This window comes from Gnatocerus cornutus, chromosome 5, assembly GCF_029298725.1.
Source record: "Gnatocerus cornutus isolate USDA-ARS CGAHR chromosome 5, icGnaCorn1.1, whole genome shotgun sequence".
In the NCBI taxonomy this organism is placed as follows: Eukaryota; Metazoa; Arthropoda; class Insecta; order Coleoptera; family Tenebrionidae; genus Gnatocerus; species Gnatocerus cornutus.
This window is the reverse complement of record NC_142237.1, coordinates 4,255,922-4,275,712: the sequence shown is the minus strand read 5'-3', so window position 1 is coordinate 4,275,712 and position 19,791 is coordinate 4,255,922. Positions and strand designations below refer to the sequence as shown.

The 19,791-nt window shown below is 34.0% G+C and overlaps 2 protein-coding genes across 4 annotated transcripts; one reads left to right on the top strand and one right to left on the bottom strand.

Annotated features, from left to right (window-relative positions):
- On the top strand, nucleotides 1–11,199 carry LOC148173793 (uncharacterized). Of its 3 annotated transcripts, XM_088035591.1 has the most exons (5): nucleotides 1–115; nucleotides 2,495–2,601; nucleotides 8,827–8,901; nucleotides 8,960–9,034; nucleotides 9,122–11,199. In XM_088035591.1, the coding sequence occupies exons 1-5, from the start codon at nucleotides 58–60 to the stop codon at nucleotides 11,054–11,056; spliced, it is 2,250 nt and encodes a 749-aa protein (XP_087891717.1). In that variant the 5' UTR covers nucleotides 1–57; the 3' UTR covers nucleotides 11,057–11,199. The 3 variants fall into 3 exon arrangements, with proteins under 3 accessions (XP_087891717.1, XP_087891719.1, XP_087891718.1); XM_088035593.1 differs by lacking the exon at nucleotides 2,495–2,601 and having other exon boundaries at nucleotides 51–115; XM_088035592.1 differs by lacking the exon at nucleotides 1–115 and having other exon boundaries at nucleotides 2,592–2,633.
- Nucleotides 11,200–13,978: 2,779 nt separating this feature from the next.
- Nucleotides 13,979–15,661, bottom strand: LOC148173792 (ADP-ribose glycohydrolase OARD1-like). Its single transcript, XM_088035632.1, has 4 exons — nucleotides 15,641–15,661; nucleotides 14,354–14,532; nucleotides 14,053–14,299; nucleotides 13,979–13,993 (listed from the first exon to the last, which is right to left on the bottom strand). Exons 1-4 carry the CDS (start codon nucleotides 15,659–15,661, stop codon nucleotides 13,979–13,981), a joined length of 462 nt encoding a protein of 153 aa, XP_087891758.1.
- Between the last annotated feature and the right edge of the window lie 4,130 nt (nucleotides 15,662–19,791).

Genomic DNA, 19,791 nt, shown 5'->3' with positions numbered 1-19,791 from the left:
ACGCTCTTTCGGTCGATAATTCAGTTTTGTCCGTTCCGCTGCGTTCTGCGTTGACAGATGATTGACAGTTTCAGTCGTTTCAGTGTTGGTTTGGTGTTAATTGTTAAAGCTGCTGGTAAGTAATAAAATGTCTTGTTATTTATTAATAGTATTATAAGTTTATAAGTTAAATATAAGTCGTCTGCTTTTCGGTAATTTTTAACGGTTGTGTCGAAAATTAAAATAAATGAAACATCTGAACAGCCACGTGGTATAGTGTATCGTTTTCCAATGTCGTAAAAGAAGAAACGTTGTTTTCACGCCCAAAACATGATAGCAATTAATAGAATAATTAAACGTTTATTATTTGACTTCGCACTTGTCATCCAGTAATTTCTCACAAGATTTTCCCAAAAAGAACGTACCTACAGCAACTTACATCCAAGAATTTTCAGAATTTACATTAGGGAATGTTTGGATAGAAATGACACTGGCTAGGTAGGTTTAGGTTATAATTATCACAGCCACGCAAAACATACTCACAACATACACTTTCTACTTGCCATTTCTGAATATATTTTCAGTTTGACAGAGACCCGCGACCAATCACGAGGGGTCAACAATCATATGCTATTTCAAAATCTAGACTTGATGGAGAAAAACTGAGCACAGATTTGAATTCAGCGTGTCAAAATACATTAAAAATGATCCTTACATCTGCAGTCCAAAAATTTTTGTAAATTTTTGTAAACCTGTGTTATCAAAAGATGAGTTATCTGTTTACGTTGTCATCATCGATTAAATTATCATGAAAACATGTCTTTCCCACACTTAGATTTATGCGGATTAAAAAACATGACAATCTCTCTTAATTTCAGATTATCGTTTCAATTTGCTTTATCTGATTCTCTTTATGGAGTGATTTTTCTATATTCAAATAAAAGTCTTTAGTGTATTCCAAATATGAATAAAATATTTCTTCCAAAGTAATATTATAGTATTCTCTAATTTCTTGAGCTGTTTTTGTATTTGTATTTAATAATTTTTATACAGGGTGTCCCAGAACTCGCGCAGGACCCGTTAACAGCGGATGCCGATGTTAAATTTGAAACGGACTGCACAAGAAAAAGAGTAAAATAATGTGTAGTATTCAAATAAAAAGGGTTTTACTTTAACCAATCAAATCTCTTTCTCAAAAGGTATTTTCAAAAAATAAGTGCGTTTGCTTAGAAACATTTATCCGAATTGTTGAGAAAAAATATCCATAACTTGTTTGATCAACTTTGGTGTGTTCTGTCACAATGACATTTAACCTAAAAGCAACTAAACTTAACTAAACCAAAAGAAAGGAATCGAAATTAAATTAAACTAACTAAACTAACTAAATTTTATAACAAGTGTTCGAAGTGACCACCACCAACTTCAATACAAAGCCTTGCTCTTCTTAATAAATTGTTCCTGGCATTTGTCAACATTTGTGGTGTTACTTCAGCCATCGCCTGTTGAATTCTATGTCGCAAAATATCCACATTTTCCACTGGCACACGGTAAACACAGTTTTTAACGTGACCCCACAAAAAAAATCTAAAGGCGTGAGGTCCGGGGATCTGGCGGGCCAAGATATTGGACCTCCGCGCCCTATCCAGCGATTAGGATATTGTTCATTTAAAAATTCCCTAACATTAAGAGCAAAATGGATTGGTGCTCCATCTTGCTGATACCAGTGATTTGCTAACGTATCTTAAGGCGCGATTCCACTTGCTTGGTCTAGCCCAGACCAGACCAGACATCCAAGATTTGAGAGACGTTTTTATAATTCTTCAGCCCCTTTCTGTGTTTAAAACATAAAATAAAACATTAAGATGCAATTGCACCTCTGACTACGCAGAAAGGGACTGAAAAGTTATAAAAACGTCTCTCAAAATCTTGGATGTCTGGTCTGGTCTGGGCTAGACCAAGCAAGTGGAATCGCGCCTTAACGGCACATTATCTAACAAGTCTGGTAAATTTTCTTGTAAAAAATTACAATAAATATTTCCATTCAAACGAGGCGGAAATTCGAAAGGTCCAATCTGTAAATTTTTTTTGTTAGCAACAGACAATACAATTTAGTTATTTACCAAAGAGTCACCAAGAATTCCGGCCCAAAGATTTATACTAAATCGGTGCTGGTAATTATTTACAAAGACGGCATGCGGATTTTCGTTACTCCAAATATGAAAGTTGTGACTATTAAATGTTCCTTGTCGACAAAATAGTGATTCATCCGAAAATAAAATTTTGGAAACAAAATTTGAATGCAGTTCATGTTGTTCCAATAACCAGGTGCAAAAAGTCACTCGTGGTGCATAATCTTCTGGTAGGAGGTGATGTGTCTTTGTATAATGAAAGGCATGCATTTGATTATCTTTTAAAATTTTTTGGACCGTGCTTTTAGAAATGGCCATTACACTTGCCACATTTCTAACACTTCTGGTGCCGTCTTCATTAAAGGCTTCCAATACAGCTGCTTCAGTTTCAGGATTTCGGACCGTTCGATCCACACCACCAACACCTTTCCGTTCCGGCACTAATGATCCACTGGTTCTAGCTCTATTCACTAGTCTTGAAAATACATTAGCGGTAGGATGCTGGCGGTTTGGAAACCGCTCACGGTATATTCTGGTTGCTTCCTCAAAATTTCTGCCACTTTCGCCATAGATAATTGGCATTTCCGTGTATTCTTCGGAAGTGAACATGCTTTTATTACAGACAAACACTCACACAATAAAGCCAATAATGACAGTTTAATAAAAAAGTGACGACTGAAGTTTTGTTTTACAGTGGACCAAATTAAAATTCTTCTTATGTATTTTTCCGGCAGTTTTGATATTACTAAGTAACAAGTAAAGTGTAGTTCAAGTACAATTAGTTGAAAGTTTGTGATTGGTCAACTTCAAATTGCTCTAATTCAAAATCTAATGACTTAAAATTTTTTTTTTTTGCTAATTCATATACAAGTAGCTATACATAATCAGTGGTTAACGAGTCCTGCGCGAGTTCTGGGACATCCTGTATAATTAGAGATTTAAAATTACGAACACCCAATAAAATCCTTATTGTTTTTTTTTAAATTATTTGGTGAAACCTATACATATAATATCTTTTGTTATTATTTTCTTTATAATATGATAATTCATTTTTAATATTATCATAATTTATTATTTGGTATTGTATTTTATAATTTCCTAAAATTTTCTTTAAATCTTTCTTAATATCGTGTAAATTCAGTGGGAGATAGCTATCCTCCACTGAAATTCCATATTGTATAAAGCATAAAAGATCATTTGTTATTATTATATTTTTCTTTTGAATAACGGAAACCATAGATCGGTAAACCACGTACTCAAATTAATTTTATAGGACTAGTTATTTGTATTTATAAACTCAAACTGGTTTAATATTTTATATTGCTTTAAAAGATTATATTCGTTACCGTAATTTTCCTATTTATCTACCAACTCTTTTAATTAAAATAATATTTCATAACTTTTTTTGCCTTATTGTTATTCAACATCATTATTAATTCTTTAAAATTTTTAATCATTTTGTATACAGGGTGTTCAAAAAATGGCGGACCAACTATTCACTGCGTGAATCTTCAGATAATAACTAGTAGCTAAATTAAGTTTTTTCAATTATTAAGTGCTTCGTTGGAAATCTACAGCCACTTAAAGGGGCGCTAATTATGGCACAAATTTTTCCGTATAATGAACTCAAGGTTTACAAAATTCTACTAGAGTTCATGTTTTGGGTGGTATTTACATACCTAAATGCCTTAAATGCCTTAAATGTTGATGCAAAACGTTATTTTGCACTTTTAAAATTAAGCTCAAAAGCGCAAAATGAATCTGGCAACATTTCACTTCAAGAATTCAGTAATTAATTGTTGCCTAGTGCCCGACAATGACCATTTTTTTAGAAAAGTCAAACATTTTTTAGGTGTCACAAACTAGAGGAATTTATTTCTCTAATGATGTATAATTTTGCTGAATATACCGACACGTGATGGAAACAGTCGAGAAGCAGTAAGGGGCAGTAAGGCTTGTGAATTTCCTAACTGGCAAATTCCCTCCAAGAATACTTTTCAACGAGTTTATCAACAGGTACGTGAGACGGGCCGATTGGAACCAAATTTATCAGGATCATGGAGGACCCAGGACTATTCGCACACCAAGAAGAGAACAAATGGTTCTTGATCTGCTTTGTGACTTTTACTGGTCAAGTGTTATCAAAATTAATTGCAAACCATAGTAACCAATTACATGATTTATTAATAATTGTAACTACCAAAGTGTTGCTCTGGTCTCAAAATTATACTCCTAATAATTACCGAAAGAATTGAACACTGTTGCCGTTTTTCGCAAGATTTAAAGTTATTTTGCTCCCTTACAAAGCTTCAAATAAAAATTTTAAACAGCATTTCCAATTCACAGCGTCTTAGAGTTTGACGTTCTTATCAGTTGGTCCGCTATTTTTTGAACACCCTGTATATTCATTCATTCCATCTACTCTATTTCTTCACATGTAATTTCGTTATGTTTTGAAAAATTCTTAAAATCGCGTCCTTTATCTCTCTCGTGTAACCCAATATTACAACAAATAATAGTATTATTAATGACAATCATTTAATTTATTTTAAATTACTGACAGTGTTGTCAACCGAGGGAATTTTTTATTGAAAATCATCTTTAAACGAATATATTTTGTATGAAATTCAGCTAAATAAGCCAAAAAAATTCCCACGGTTGGCAACACTGTCAGTTACTGAGTGATTATATTTATCTTCCTGTGTTATAGCTGTTTCAAAATAATTACTACGCTTCATATACCAATCCCATGTATAATAAATCTCTCAGTTTTAAATTATGGTTTTTCAAATGCTCCAATTCAAATTTTTATGTTTGCCATGCTTTCTTATTATATATCTTTATTATCTTATAATAAAATTAATGTTACCGTGTTTAGTTACGAAGAACAAATATTTTATCCTTTGTATCATAATAATAAGCAAATATATGAAATGAATATCGACTTACTATACTTTGGAAATAAAGACAAAAATCATTATTGTTGTATCAAGAATTTGAGTCGATTGTTGAATGATCAGTTGGAAGTAAATAGAAACAAAAAACATTTCTGTAGAAGAACTACTCCGCTAGAACTGAAGATGCTTTAAAGAAACATCAAAATGTGTGCTTTAGTAATGAACCATGTGTTCCGAACATGCCTGAAGATAATATATTAAAATTTAAAAATATTCAAAGAATGTTAAGACATCCGTATGTAATTTATTCTGATTTTGAATCTATTCTGAAACCTATTCATACATGCGAACCAAATCCTGAATCATCATATACTCATAAAACACAATTTCATATTCCCTGTGGTTATGGATTATACATTAAGAGTGCTTATAATAATATTGGTAACCCATTGGAAATTTGCAGAGGAGAGGAAAGTGATAAATGTTTTATAAAAAGAATAACTGAATATGCCAGAACAATATACAAGTTATTAAAAGAAAATAAACCCATAAAAGATATCGAACTAGAAGAATATAAAAAAACAAAAATTTGTTATCTTTTTTCTATAGAAAACCCAAAAGTAAGAGATCATGATCACTACACTGGAAAATATAGAGGAGCTGCTTGTAGAAAATGCAATTTGAAATATAGACAACCATTGTTTATTCCAATTTTGTTTCATAATTTAAGCGCTTACGATTGTCATTTGTTTATAAAAAATCTAGGAGAAGATAAAAGTCAATTGAAATTAATACCTAATAACGAAGAGAAATATATTTCTTTCAGTAAAATTTTAAGAATGGATGATAATGGATATATCGAACTGAGATTTATCGATTCATTTAGATTTTTAGCAAGTAGCCTAGACAATTTGTCATCTAATCTGGAATCAAGTCAGTTGAGAGAAATAATTAAATACTTTTCAAATCATGAATTAGATGTGTTATTTAGGAAAGAAAAAAGCAAGATAATTAGAAAAGGAATTTTCTGAAACAAAACTTCCATCAATAGATAAATTTTATTCTTCGCTCACAAAAGAAGGAATTTCTCAAGAAGAATTCAAACATGCAGTGAAAGTATGGAAATATTTTAAAATTGAAAACTTGGGTGAATGGCATGATTTATACTTAAAACTAGATGTTTTGCTATTAACTGATGTATTTGAAAATTTTAGAGATTTATGTTTAGAAAAGAGTTATGGACTGGATCCTGTTTGGTATTATACAACTCCGGGGTTAGCTTGGGACTGTATGCTCAAATATACTTCAGTGAAGTTGGAATTATTAACTGATTATGAAATGTATTTGTTTTTTGAAAACGGAATTAGAGGAGGTATTTCACAGTGTAGTAACAGGTATTCGCAGGCAGATGAAAATACTCAGATTATCTATATAGATGCTAATAATCTATATGGATGGGCTTTATCTCAGAGATTACCAGAAAAAAACTTTAAATGGTTGACTTGTGATGAAATTAAAAATGTTGATGGTATACTGTTATCAGATAGTGATACCGGTTATGTTTTAGAAGTTGATTTAGCATTCCCTGTAGACTTGGCTATTCATAACAAATTCAATGACTTGCCTTTGGCTCCGGAAAATAGAATTCCCCCGGGCGGAAAAGTAGAAAAACTACTTTGTCATTTCTATGATAAGAAAAATTATATAATTCATTACAAAACATTAAAACTTTACAAAAGTTTAGGTATTAGAATAACAAAGGTTCACAGAGGTATAATGTAAAATTTAATACTGAACAAAGACAGAAGGCGAAAAATGATTTTGAAAAAGATTTCTGGAAACTAATGGTTAATGCACCATATGGTAAGTCTATGCAATCTGTTAGAAACCAACAAAATATTAAATTATATTGTGATGAAGAAAAATTACAAAAAGCGATAAACAAACCTAATTTTAAACACAGAACTATATTTAGCAAACACCTGGCAGCAGTTCACAAATATAAAACCAAAGTATTGTTTAATAAACCAATTTACATTGGGCAAGCCGTATTAGATTTATCGAAATTATTAATGTATAACTTCCATTACAATGTAATTAAAAAAGAATTTAATGAAAAAATAAAACTTTATGGAGATACCGACAGTTTCATATATGAGATTAAAATGGCTGATTTCTATGAATTTATGAAAAACAAACCCGACTATTTTGATACATCTGATTATCCAAAGGACCATCCATTATATTCTGATAAAAATAAGAAAGTAATAGGGAAATTCAAAGATGAATTGAATGGTATTAAGATATTAGAATACATAGGTTTAAGGTCAAAAATGTACAGTTACAGAATTGAAACGTGTGTTTCAAAAAAATTAAAAGGTATCAAGAAAGCAGTATTGAAGAAAGAAATAAGTTTTGAAGATTACAAAAATTGCTTATTCAATCAAACTGAATACTTCCATAGACAGAGAGTGATTAGGAGTCATAAACATGATATTTTTACTGAAGAAGTAAAGAAAAAGTCTCCAAGTTGGAAAGATGATAAAAGATATCTTTTACCTAATTCTACAGATACATTAGCTTATGGACACGTATTAGTATCATCATAGGTACGTTCATGGACACTGTTGAACTATTTTTTATTAGCGTTGAAGTAATAAATTAAGAAAACAATAATAACAATTACGATAATAAACGCAAGAATAAAAATAATAATTTTTAATTTATTAACTTGTTGAATAAGACTTTTTTCTGAATTTTGGATATTCTTCATTGAATATATTTAAATTCTTGTACTTTCCATTTAATTTACAATTTTTGAGTTTTTTCATTTATTGCTCTCATATTTTTAGTATGTCTTTCAAATATTTTGAGAGTTCTTTTCTTTACATCATCGATGTTTGATGGTATTACTACTGTTTTGTTTCTTAATTCTGCTAATTTCTTAGGATCATAATTATTGTAGTTGTCTAATTTATATTCCAATTCATCGATTTTATTATTAGCGGATTCTAGTTCACAGTCTGTCATAATTAATTGTTCAAGGAATAAATTAGCTGTTTTTCTTGCAATATATTTATCTACTACTTCTTGTTTGAAACCGACTATTTTTGCTCCATCTTCTAATCTGTCTATTTCAGTAATAATAGGTTTTAAATCTTTTTTCCATTTTTCTTTCTCATCGTTGGGAATGTATGAAACTAGTTTGTCCATTTATGATTGAAAAGTTTCTAAAGATTTACTAATTAATTTATGTGCTTCTTCATCTAAACTTATATTTTTACGACTACCTGCTTTATGTTCTACATTATCGAATATTTTTTTATTTTTTATTTTATTTTTTCTCTCTTTTGTTCCCAATTGTTCCGATTTGTTCTCTTTTGTTCTCGTTTTACATGCAATCTTAATTCCAACTGAATTTAGTCCCATATTTAGGGAATTTCTAGAAATATTTTTAGATTTGCAAAATTCTGTCTTTGTTAGTTTTTTATTTACAGTCGAATTGAGATATTCAATGGCAAAATTACGATTTCTTATTTGAGTTACTTCATTGATATTTTTTGGTATATTTATTTTTTTATCTTGGGTAAAAGATTTGTAACTGTTTTTAAATTGTTGGGAGTTCAGATGGTTGTCTTGTTTTTAATGGTGTATAATATTCTGCTACAATTTTGTTCTCTTTAGTATTGGTCATTTTTTTATTTATTGTTAAAAATTTTTTTTGAATCTTTTTAAATCATTTTGAACGGAACTTTGTTAATATTTTTTTACTCATACAGATTACAGATAAAAAAATTCGTTGAATATAAAATTTTTTTCAGGTAGATCTGATGGAGGGCTCCTCATCCTCATCAAAGCGCAAAAAAGTCGAAAGTAAACCTGTCGATTTAGACCAAGTAAGACCAGACATATTATTGTATCACACGGTAACATGGTATTACACTTTTGTTATAGGAATTACTTGGATTAAATTTACTGGATGATGTAACATCTTTGGACACTTGCGGAGGCTCAAATGAAAGTGAATACGTAAGTAACTTGCTTCGAACAAATGTACAATTTGTTTTATGTTCAAATAGGAATTCATGGAAATTACAATTTGTTATGTCTTTTCAGGATCCTGACTTGGTTTTTGAAGTTCTTCGTTGGTCATCGACTTTTGTGGACAAGTCTATGTTTATTAAATGCGTTATGAAGGATTCACATAGAATACTTCTCACTGCGCCGCCCAGATTTGGCAAGACTATGGCTTGCAAACAGCTGCAGAAGTTTTTTGAAATTGTCAGCAGTGAACAACAAAAGTTGGAGAAATATAAACTTTTCCAGGATCTCAGAATTTACAAATGCACTCAAGAATGCATAGAGGATCATGATTGTGAAAGTAAAAGATTTTTTCGCAAGCATTGCGGACAGCATCCAGTAATTTTTCTTGATTTTGCACAATTAATAGTAACGTCATATAGCGAATTTTTGGAGAGTCTTAGAGATATGATAATGAAGCAGTTTAGAAAATATGAAACATGTTTAATTCACGAAGATGGTGAAAAATTCAGCTGGTCAAGTAACAATATGGGAAGACTGGATATTGAACGTTTCTTGCGCTATTTGAAATGTGCCGATGATGATGATCATTGGAACAAGGCAATAGATCGTAACACAGCACAATCATACATAAAAAGGGCTTTTGAATATTTGATCGAGGTTTTGTCGGTCCACTATCAAACAAAACAAACCCATAAGAACATTATTATATTGATTGACGAGTTCGACGCACCTTTTATGAATATGTTATTTAGTGAAAACTCAGACCAACAGATCATAGGTTTAATACAACAACTAATGCGTCTTTTATGTAAAGATGAGATATCAGCACAATTTGTTCAACGAGTAATAATTTTTTCTGTCACTGCATTAGGTGGTATGATTTCATTAGGAGCTAACAATGTGAAACGTAGAACATTCTTGGACAATGATTATGGTTATTATAAATACTTTGGATTTACTAGGGAAGAAGTAAACGCTTTAGTTAACAACTGTGTCAAAGAAGAAAGTCAAAGAGAAAAAGCTCTTGATGAAATTGCTATGTGGTACAACAATTACACTGTAGTGGGAGACAAAGATACAACTATTTCTAATCCTGTGTCTATTACCAATTATTTACCGAATCTCGTACGAAAAAGTTATTGGGTTGAATCGGTTGGAACCAAATATATCTGCCAACTATTTAAATTCGAAAAAATGCGGGAGAAGGTGTTTCCTGCCGTTAGAGACAATGAGAAAATTTCCATCAAAACAAAAACTATAGAGTTGAACGATATTTATAATCTGAAATCATTATGTGAATCAATTTTGAATTGTATCGAACTAGTGCAGGTAGACTTAGCTCTTCAGTTTCTCACAGAATGTGGGTACTTTAACGTTATTGACAAGAATGATGGGAATTGGACATTACAAATTCCGAATCTAGAATTGAAACAAGTATTTACAGACAAACTTCAGGAGGCTTTGGTAGAATTTAAAACTAACCTGTTTACTGTAGAACAACAAAAGTCATTTGTGAATGCATTAATGTCTTTAGGAAGTGGAGAGAAGCATGAACCTATGAAATATGTTGCGTTTAAAAAATCTGTGGAAAATTTGTATACCGACCGAGAATTACCAAAAGCTCATTTTCACTTTCACTGTGACCTTTGGATGTTAATTTCTAGTTGTGGGAAGTTGGATTGCTTTTCAGAATTTGCAATCAAAAAGGGATGCTCACCCAAGCTTGATTTAATTATTATTTCAAAATGTGCAGTAATTATAATTGAACTAAAGCGGCATCAACAAGATTCTGCAAAGAAGGCCCTAAAACAGTGTTTACGGAAAAAATACTATGAAGCATTTGAACTTGAAGGATATGAAAGAAAGGGTTTAAAGAAAATTTTAATTGGTCTTCATCTCTCTGATGATCGTAAAGTTAGCATCAGATATTTAGAAAATTTTGAGAAAAAAACACTGCAAGATGAACCAAACATAGAAACAATTGTAGAGGATAGCTATGAATGTTAAAATCATTCTCTCTGTTAGTTATGTACCCTGTTTTATTTTATGTGCATTTCGCTGATTTTAAGGTAGTTTGAGAATCTGTAAATTGTAATGGAAAATAATCTCATTTTTTTGCCCTTAATCTTTGATTAAATTATACATTTCTACTTGAGTATTTTTTAATATTTCATTAAACCGGGACTTACGACTTTATGTTAGTTGGTACATAATATTTGATATGGTAAGAAAATAAGTTGAAAAAAAAACAAACTATTATTTATATGTTCAATGAAAATTATAACTAAATATAAACAATTCTCTTAATTACAACAAAGTAAGATAAGAAAATCTGTACCTTTTTAATATCACAAAATAAGAAAATCAATTTTAGTTAGTAGTTGTGTTACAAAAACAAATTATATAATTATAAAGCAAACAAACTAATTTTACGTTCGTGTCGTTACTTTGGTGTAATAATAATTTATTTTTTCTACTCCCATAGTAGTAACTAGGCAAGAACCCTGTCGTTTGTTGATTAGTAACTATGACACTATGAAACATGCATGTAATATGTGTATGTATTTTCATTATACGAAACTAACTCACGTGACTTTAGTAACTTTTCGACTGTGAAACCAACGTTTTAGTTCCACTGTTTTCCTAGTGTAACCATGCCATTTTTAAGGTTAGAGTTTTCAGATGTCACTCATCTGACAAATTTCAAAGAACTAGTCAATTATTTTATTTATCAGTTATTTCACTTATTATAATAATACATAATTAAAAATGTCACGCCAAATATACAGAAATATTCTTATTTCGTTTGCTCCAATTTGAATTCACATCAATTCTCAAAATAGTTGTGGATGTTTGTTGAAATCTTGAGACAGCATAAAGATGTTTGTGAAGGAATGCTGTAAAACTTTGGCGGATTTGAAAGAATCTTTCCGAAAGTGTAAGCGAAATTTTGAAATGGCTGGAAAGTGGCAATCCAGAGCAGACTGAACTTTTGATGCACATGAAATGTGAATGTTTAAATGGCCGTGGTTTAAAATTTTGTCTCTAACTTTTTATACTATACTACATATATTGTAACAAAATTTAATTGTGATATAACAAAAACAACCTAAATTCTCTTTTAAAATTTTTCTTACTTCCCCTTCTGATATCCAAAACTATGTCGTTGAAGTTAGCTTGGGATTGGCTTTTTGGTTGCGCCGTAACATAGGCAACACAACGTGCATTCGGCTTTTTTTACAGTAGACCAGACAAATATTGGAATTTCGTGGGTATTTTCATGTTTTCGCTACTTTTCTTTCAAATTTATGGCAATTTGACTTTGGAATAATAACCTCCCATTGTGACAATCAATACTTTGGTGTAAAATATACAGAAAAGGGATAATCAAAGAGGGTTGAAATGTCGTCTTTTTCATCACCGTTATCGTAAAAATCCAGCATCTACCCCGGTCGCAGTCATCTCAAAAAATAGAGAAAAATTCACTGATAAATCTCCCATATCAAGTTTGTCTCCACCAGCCGTCAGAGGGTTGTAATCTCGCCCCGTTTTAATTCACCCTGTAAAAATGTAAAACATCGAAAATGTACCCCAATGGCATTAGACTCAAAAAATAGAGAAAAATTCACTGATAAATCTCCCATATCAAGTTTGTCTCCACCAGCCGTCAGAGGGTTGTAATCTCGCCCCATTTTAATTCACCCTCTAAAAATGTGAAAAGTCGAAAATGTACCCCAATGGCATTAGACCCAAAAAATAGAGAAAAATTCACTGATAAATCTCCCATATCAAGTTTGTCTCCACCAACCGTCAGAGGGTTGTAATCTCGCCCCGTTTAAATTCACCCTCTAAAAATGTAAAAAATCGAAAATGTACCCCAATGGCATTAGACTCAAAAAATAGAGAAAACTTCACTGATAAATCCCCCATATCAAGTTTGTCTCCACCAGCCGTCAGAGGGTTGTAATCTCGCCCTGTGTGTTTAAACAATTTTTTCGCTTTTGTTAGGCGGTGGGACCAGCCAAGGTCTTTTGTGCATACACTAGGTTACATTGGGAAATTTCAAAACATAATAAAGAAAAATAACTTTAAACATAATAAAGAAGTTTACATTATGTACCTACTAACAACATGACGGACTAGACAACCAGCAATACGTGAAATGCATTTTCGTATCTGCCGTCATTCTATTGGCTACTTCTATTTCTTAGTGTTCGTCGATTGGTTATCCTGCAGCGAATGCAGCTTGCTCAAGTTAACCTTGAATAACACGAAAGACAATAAAGTCAAATCTATAATTACATAAAATTATGACAATTGCCTCTATCTGCACCTGTGTACAAAATCCTGGATAAAAGTACGAATTTTATGCTGCCAATATTTTAGAGGATGAAAATCAAATGTGAAATGATCTTTTTTAAGAACTTTAATAATAGGGAATTATAAAATTTCAGCCGGTGCACATACATCTCTACCGAACATATACAAAATGGCGGACCGGCTTCTTTTAACATTTAACATTCTTTGCTTTGTGAGCGTCTTGCAACTGAAGTTTATAACATGTCACATTAATTAGTGTAGAAACTCACGCAAATTTCCAAAATTAGTAAACACATCGATATCTCGGTTGAGACGTACCTATTTCCTAATAGATGGTTAAAGATTAATAAACAGGTTCAGCTGATTTCCACACCACCATAGAGGTACAGCTTTTTAGGCGCGTTTTTTTTTACGTGCTTTCCCCAGTAGGCCTAATGCACAAATAAATAAGCAGACATTATAAAAATGTTTTGCCGCCGTGACCACGCATTAATTCCTACGTAGCTAGCCTCGAAGCTTGGACACAACATCATAATGTCTGCTCATTTATGAGATGGCCGAATCTGAAATAAGAATTTAAATTAAAATTGAAAACATTTAAAAATCAACTTACGGTGTTACAGGCTGCACACCACAATGTGTAGATTGGTAGAACGAAATTTAAAGTTTATCATAAACTTTACTTTCGGCCACTCAAGGCCGTCTAGGCCGCATCCGATAAGCGGGATGGCCAAGTGGGAAATGCGCTCGGATATGACCACATCTCTCAATCGGAGCAACGAACAGAAAAGTGTGTAGTATGTAGGTTTACCATGCGAATATTTTTTAGTGATGAGGTAAAAAATATTGCGCATAGAAAACCGCAACACAGCAACACCTCCCGTTCGTTGCCGTTGCCGTTTGAGAGTTTCAACTCTGCCGAATTTTAGCCTAAAACGTTGATGTTATAATGATGAAGATAAAGAATTATAATTATCGTTTTACCGGAAGTCTACAGCTATACCGCGCCCCATCCTGAGGTCCTCCGCAACGCAATGCGCCAGGGAGAAGTACTCAGGCATCTGGAATATATCTTGGCGGACTTCTTCGATGTTAGGATAGAGGTGCTGCACTCCAAAGTGGAAAAATTCGGCCTCTAACTCTTGGAAGTTAGCCCAAACATTCTAAAATTCGAAACAATTGTGTAATAATAATAGTATTTTACATGATTAGTGCGGGAATACAATTTTTGCAGATAAATGCGACTCTTTCAACACGAGTGCGCCCCGCGCACGAGTGAAGGAATGTCGCACGAATCAGGCAAAATTATTCCCGCACGTCTCTTGTATAACATTTTTTGCACGAAGTTTGTAACAAATTTTCGCCAGCATTTGTTGGTATAAAAAATCAAGTCGCTGAAGTCGGTAATTGCTTTTCCAGTTGACAGTTGTCAATTCTATCAAGCAAAAAGTTTAAAAATAAAGATTTGTATTGATTTGTACCATGTCTTCGGAAGAAGAGTTTGAATTCGAGTGTACACCACCCGAAGTGAAAAGTGCGGCAACTGCTGCAATAAACAATTTATTGCCGACAAAATCACGCCCCAGATATGAGAGTACGTTTTCTCAGTTTGTCAAATGGTGCGAAGATAAAAAGATCAAAAATTACTCTGAAAACGTCTTGGTGGCCTATTTTGAAGAAATAGGTTCTACTAAAAAAACATTGTGGCCAATTTATAGCATGATACGATCTTGCTTGAATATTAAGAAGGATGTAGATATCTCGAAATATCCAAAATTGCTTGCCCTTCTTAAAAGGAAAACGGAACATCACATTCCAAAAAAGTCCCAAATACTTGAAGGAGAACATATTACAAAATTTTTGACAGAGGCCCCTAACAAAGAATAGTTTTTGATGAAAGTGAGTGGTTTGTCTTTATTCAGAAATTTACATTCAAAAATTTAACATTTATATTTTAGACGATTTTGATTATGGGAATTTCTGGAGCCTGCCGCCGAGAAGAAATTTGTAAGATGATGATTGGTGATGTTATCTTTAAAGATGACATAATTTTGGTTACTATTCCTGAAGGTTAAACGGGAATTTGCCATAACCAAAAGGGAATGGGTCGAAATAATAAAGCAATTTGTGAAATTAAGACTACAAGTTGTGACTGGCAACAGGAGATTATTTCTAACTTATCGTGCAGGAAAATGTATAAATTTACCTATTGGTATAAACACCATTGGGAAAATTCCATCATTGATCGCCAAATATCTTGAACTTCCAAACCCTCATCAATATACTGGCCATTGTTTTTGTAGGAGCAGTGCTACTTTATTAGCAAACAAGGGACTTGACTTTCTAGCCGTTAAAAGACATGGTGGTTGGAAATCTTCCGCGGAGGGATATATCCAAGATTCTTTAAAAAATAAAATAGAAGTAGCAGACACTTTGACAGACACCGAACCTGTAAGATTCAATTCCAACAATTCGTACAATATTAGTAACGCCGTGAGAACTGAAAACACTGCTGGAGTTTCTGGTGTGTCGTTTGCTTCGTGCAGCAACTGCACATTCAACATAAACATCTATAATAATAAAAATTAAAAGTATTCAGTATACTTACTTGATGACCAACATCGATTACTTGAGTATTTGTAAAATAAAACGTTTCACAAAAGCTTAATTTTATTAATTGTTAAAATCATAAAACTTGTTAATGTTTTTTTGAAGTTATGTTTTTACAAAAGAGCAACAATGACTAAGTTGCTAATAGATGGCGCTGATGGAATTTTTCTCAAAAAATATTAATTTTCTTGCAATTTGTTAACTTATTTAAATAAATATTACGGGAAGAAGGTCCCAATGCGTGTTTCTATAAATATGTAGTAACCGATATTTTCTATATGGCTTCTATAGCAAAATTTTTGCGTGCATGTTCCCGCACTAGTGCTCGAAAGCCTTAGTTACCGGTGACGGTTGCTATGCGCGAAATCGTTGTTCCTGATCTATGAGTGAAAAAATATAATTTAAATAATATTTAAATACCATGAGACAAGTAAACTAAGAAAACAAAATAAAAGGCAATCAGTTAAGATTAATAACTACAATAGTTCAAAATAATTTAAGTAATTATACGTACCCTGCTTTGGTAATCGTAAAAATTACAAGTCATGATTGCACTGTTGTCACTGCCAAAGTTCACAACACAAATGAATATCCAGCTTACAACTTTGGTACTATTTCTAGTGGGGGTTGAACTTGGTGGGAATAAAAAGCAAATTTTGTTTTAGTGGGGGAAATAGTGGGTGACAAGGGACCCAAGAACGAAAAAGAACGTTGCGAAAATCATTGAAAACATTCGGCGAAATACGCTTAATATATCTAAAAAAGTAGAAAACGGTTGCAAAGTTGAAATTCCCAGAAGAGCTACAATCTTTATAATATAACGGTTTCTTTAGGTTAGCTTTGGTTTTCTCCGACAATCAAAAGAAACGTATTTTCGACCAATAAATTTAATGCAAACTTACAAACTTGAAAGTTGAAATTTTTGTCTGTACATAATGAGACGGGCTCATACATAATATATGCGATAACTATTCTTATCCTCATCCCCAGAATTGCTCTAAATTTTAGTTTTAAGCTGCAAAATTTAAATACATATAGGTATGTAGGTATACTTAAACTTCATCAGTGGGTGGTCCACCAAATGGTTTTCTTGTCAGTGCGAATTGTAAATATTAAAATTTGCATTGCGCGTTTATAAATGACTTTGCAAATAACCAATTAAAGCGTACATTTTTTATAGGTATCCCTGCTAACCCTATTTTTTGCCAACTTAGAACAAACCAAAATAGAGCTGGAATAAGCCTCAGCAGTCACATACCTACTACAGGTTGTGAAAACAATTGCATTTAATTCTATTTTGAAATCATGTAAGACGATAAAAATGTGGTATTTGTAATAATGGTGATGACGTAACTGGGAGTCATTAATGTTGTAATTAAGAGCCCTTGGATTGGCTCAGTAACTTGTGCGCACCCCGGGTTGGGGTGAATGACGTCAGAATGTGTGGCTTAAGGCAGTGAAGAATTGACCGTAGGAGAAGAAGGTGGAGGTTAAGTGTGGTGCGCGAGTGCGGGGCCTGGATGGCTGATTTCCAGGAAGTGTTCTGGATGGTAGATTTCCAGAATGCGCTGAGTGAGAGGGGCATGTAGTGTCTGGATGGTAGATTTCCAGGCGGCCTGGATGGCTGACTTCCAGGAAGTGTTCTGGATGGTAGATTTCCAGAAGGCGCAGGGCTACATGTCGCACCTGGATGGTAGATTTCCAGGTGCTCTGGATGGTAGATTTCCAGATGGTGACTTGGATGGGGATAATTTCCAAGTTGCGTTCTGGATGGGGATAATTTCCAGAACGCGGGTATTATTGCTCTGGATGGTAGATTTCCAGATGGCGTATTGGATGGTAGATTTCCAGTACGCGGGTGGGTACGGTGATGGTAGATTTCACCGTACTCGAAGAAAGAAGATGCCGAGATGCTGCCAAGACGTGGGTGCCGACCACCCGTTCGAGTAACTCTCCAGGGTCGGAGTAAGGACATGGGTGTCCTGCCGTTGCAGAAAATGGGGTCAGTGCCAGTAATCCGAGCCGCTATCCAGCGATGGGGCAGGGGGCGAAACTCCCCCGGTAAGTTATTTCATTAATAAATGATTAAGGCCGATAAGGCAGGTGGCAATATGTTTTGTTGCGACAATTCCGTGACTTCCCAGTTGAGCTAAGCCCGGACCTGACTAAATAAGGGTGTTCCGGAAGGGGTGAGTCAAGTAGCATTGTGTTGGTAGTTAGAAGTACCCTTTCAAGGAAAGAAAATGAGTACAAACAACCCTGTAATGAGGGTTGGTTTCGTAAATTCGGCATTTAAGTGTAAAGAAATCGAACTACAATCATTTTAAAATTATCGCTTAATTAGCATAATGACTGACGCTCTTGTAACATAAATTATAAAATACTAGGTGGCCCTCGGAAATCGGTAAATCTCACTTTTTCCATGGACCTCGCTTTTCCGTAGCCTTTGATTTCTTATTTGTTATACTTTGAAACAAAGATAGTCACGGAAAAGCTAAATCCACAAAAAAATCGAGATTCATCGATTACCGGGGGCATCTAATTAACTCTCATTTAACATTTAACAAACCAATATAACTTCGTTGTTTATGTTCTTTAATTTTTTAAACTCTCATCGATATCATTGCGTTTGGCAATGTTTTTTAACTTTATATTAAAAATAAATACATATGTTTCGTTCTACTTTTTGATAGGATGAGTTGTATGGGTTGAAGAGCATACAATTAACAATTAAAACATCTATTAACTATGTAGAAATACAGTAAAATGTGTGATTAGACACCGTCCTCTAAGGGACGCTAGAACGAACTCTTGGTATCCCCGGGAGTAGGGGATGCGTGAAGGGTAAACGCAGAGGGCGAGAGTGATTCACCCACCAACTCCTGTTACACTCCCCCTTCGGATTCCTTACTCTGTCCCCAGGAGGGATCCAACTAAAATAAGACCTCAAACACAACATGGGGCCGTGCATGGGTTCCGTAGACGGCGGCGTGGGCACTCCGTAGAGGTTCCTGGAACTTCCGCCACAGCCTCTTTGGCAATCGGGTCAGACAACGCGACGTTTGGTTGAAGGGTTTTTCTTGGTCGCCCTCGTTTTCTCAACGGTAAGACCGGAGACGGCGTCTCGAGGCCCTCGACAAATGGTCGTATTGCTGACACGTGGTATCTACCCAACACTACGTTTGGATTTGCGGGATCTGCTACAGTGTAAGATACCGGGCTTGACTTTCCAACAATGAGATATGGACCATCTCGTTTTGGGGCGAACTTGTTTGTAAATGAAGCTGCCGCGTTGCTCAAGGCGTGTACGTCGACAAGGACTTTTTCTCCAACTTCATACCCAGGACTTGGTCGTCTTTTTTGGTCGGCGTACTTCTTTGCCCTGTCTTGTTGTTGTTCATGGACCTCACGAGCATCCTGTAAATTATTAGTTAGAGATTTCAGGTAGGGTGTGATCTCGGCCACGAAATTCTCGTTTTCTATCACCGCCCGAAGATCATTGTGGACCTCAAATGGTGTTCTTAATTCGCGCCCATAACACAAAAACGCGGGACTGTGTCCCAGACTACAATGCAGAGTGGTGTTCATCGCAAACCGAACAGAGGCAATGACTTCACACCAGCGGGTGTGATTCCTTTCTACCAACATAGATATTTGCGTTTTTATATCTCGATTTCGTCGCTCCTCGGGGTTTGCAGCAGGGTGGTACACAGGAGTCAAAATTTGCTTGAAACCCAGGCAGAAACTCGCTTGCTGCATTACCTCCGAAACAAATTGTGTCCCATTGTCACTTATGACTTTACGCGGAGTTC

Excerpts from the sequence above, each read along its gene's own strand:
- LOC148173793 (XM_088035591.1), top strand. The coding sequence starts at position 58 with ATGATTGACAGTTTCAGTCGTTTCAGTGTTGGTTTGGTGTTAATTGTT. Across the intron at positions 116-2,494 it reads GTTAATTGTTAAAGCTGCTG|TTTCAGGATTTCGGACCGTT; the intron begins GTAAGTAATAAA and ends CAGCTGCTTCAG. Across the intron at positions 9,035-9,121 it reads GCTCAAATGAAAGTGAATAC|GATCCTGACTTGGTTTTTGA; the intron begins GTAAGTAACTTG and ends ATGTCTTTTCAG.
- LOC148173792 (XM_088035632.1), bottom strand. The coding sequence starts at position 15,661 with ATGGCCAGTATATTGATGAGG. Across the intron at positions 14,533-15,640 it reads TGGCCAGTATATTGATGAGG|AATGTTTGGGCTAACTTCCA; the intron begins GTTTGGAAGTTC and ends TTCGAATTTTAG. Across the intron at positions 14,300-14,353 it reads GGTATAGCTGTAGACTTCCG|GCTAAAATTCGGCAGAGTTG; the intron begins GTAAAACGATAA and ends TCAACGTTTTAG.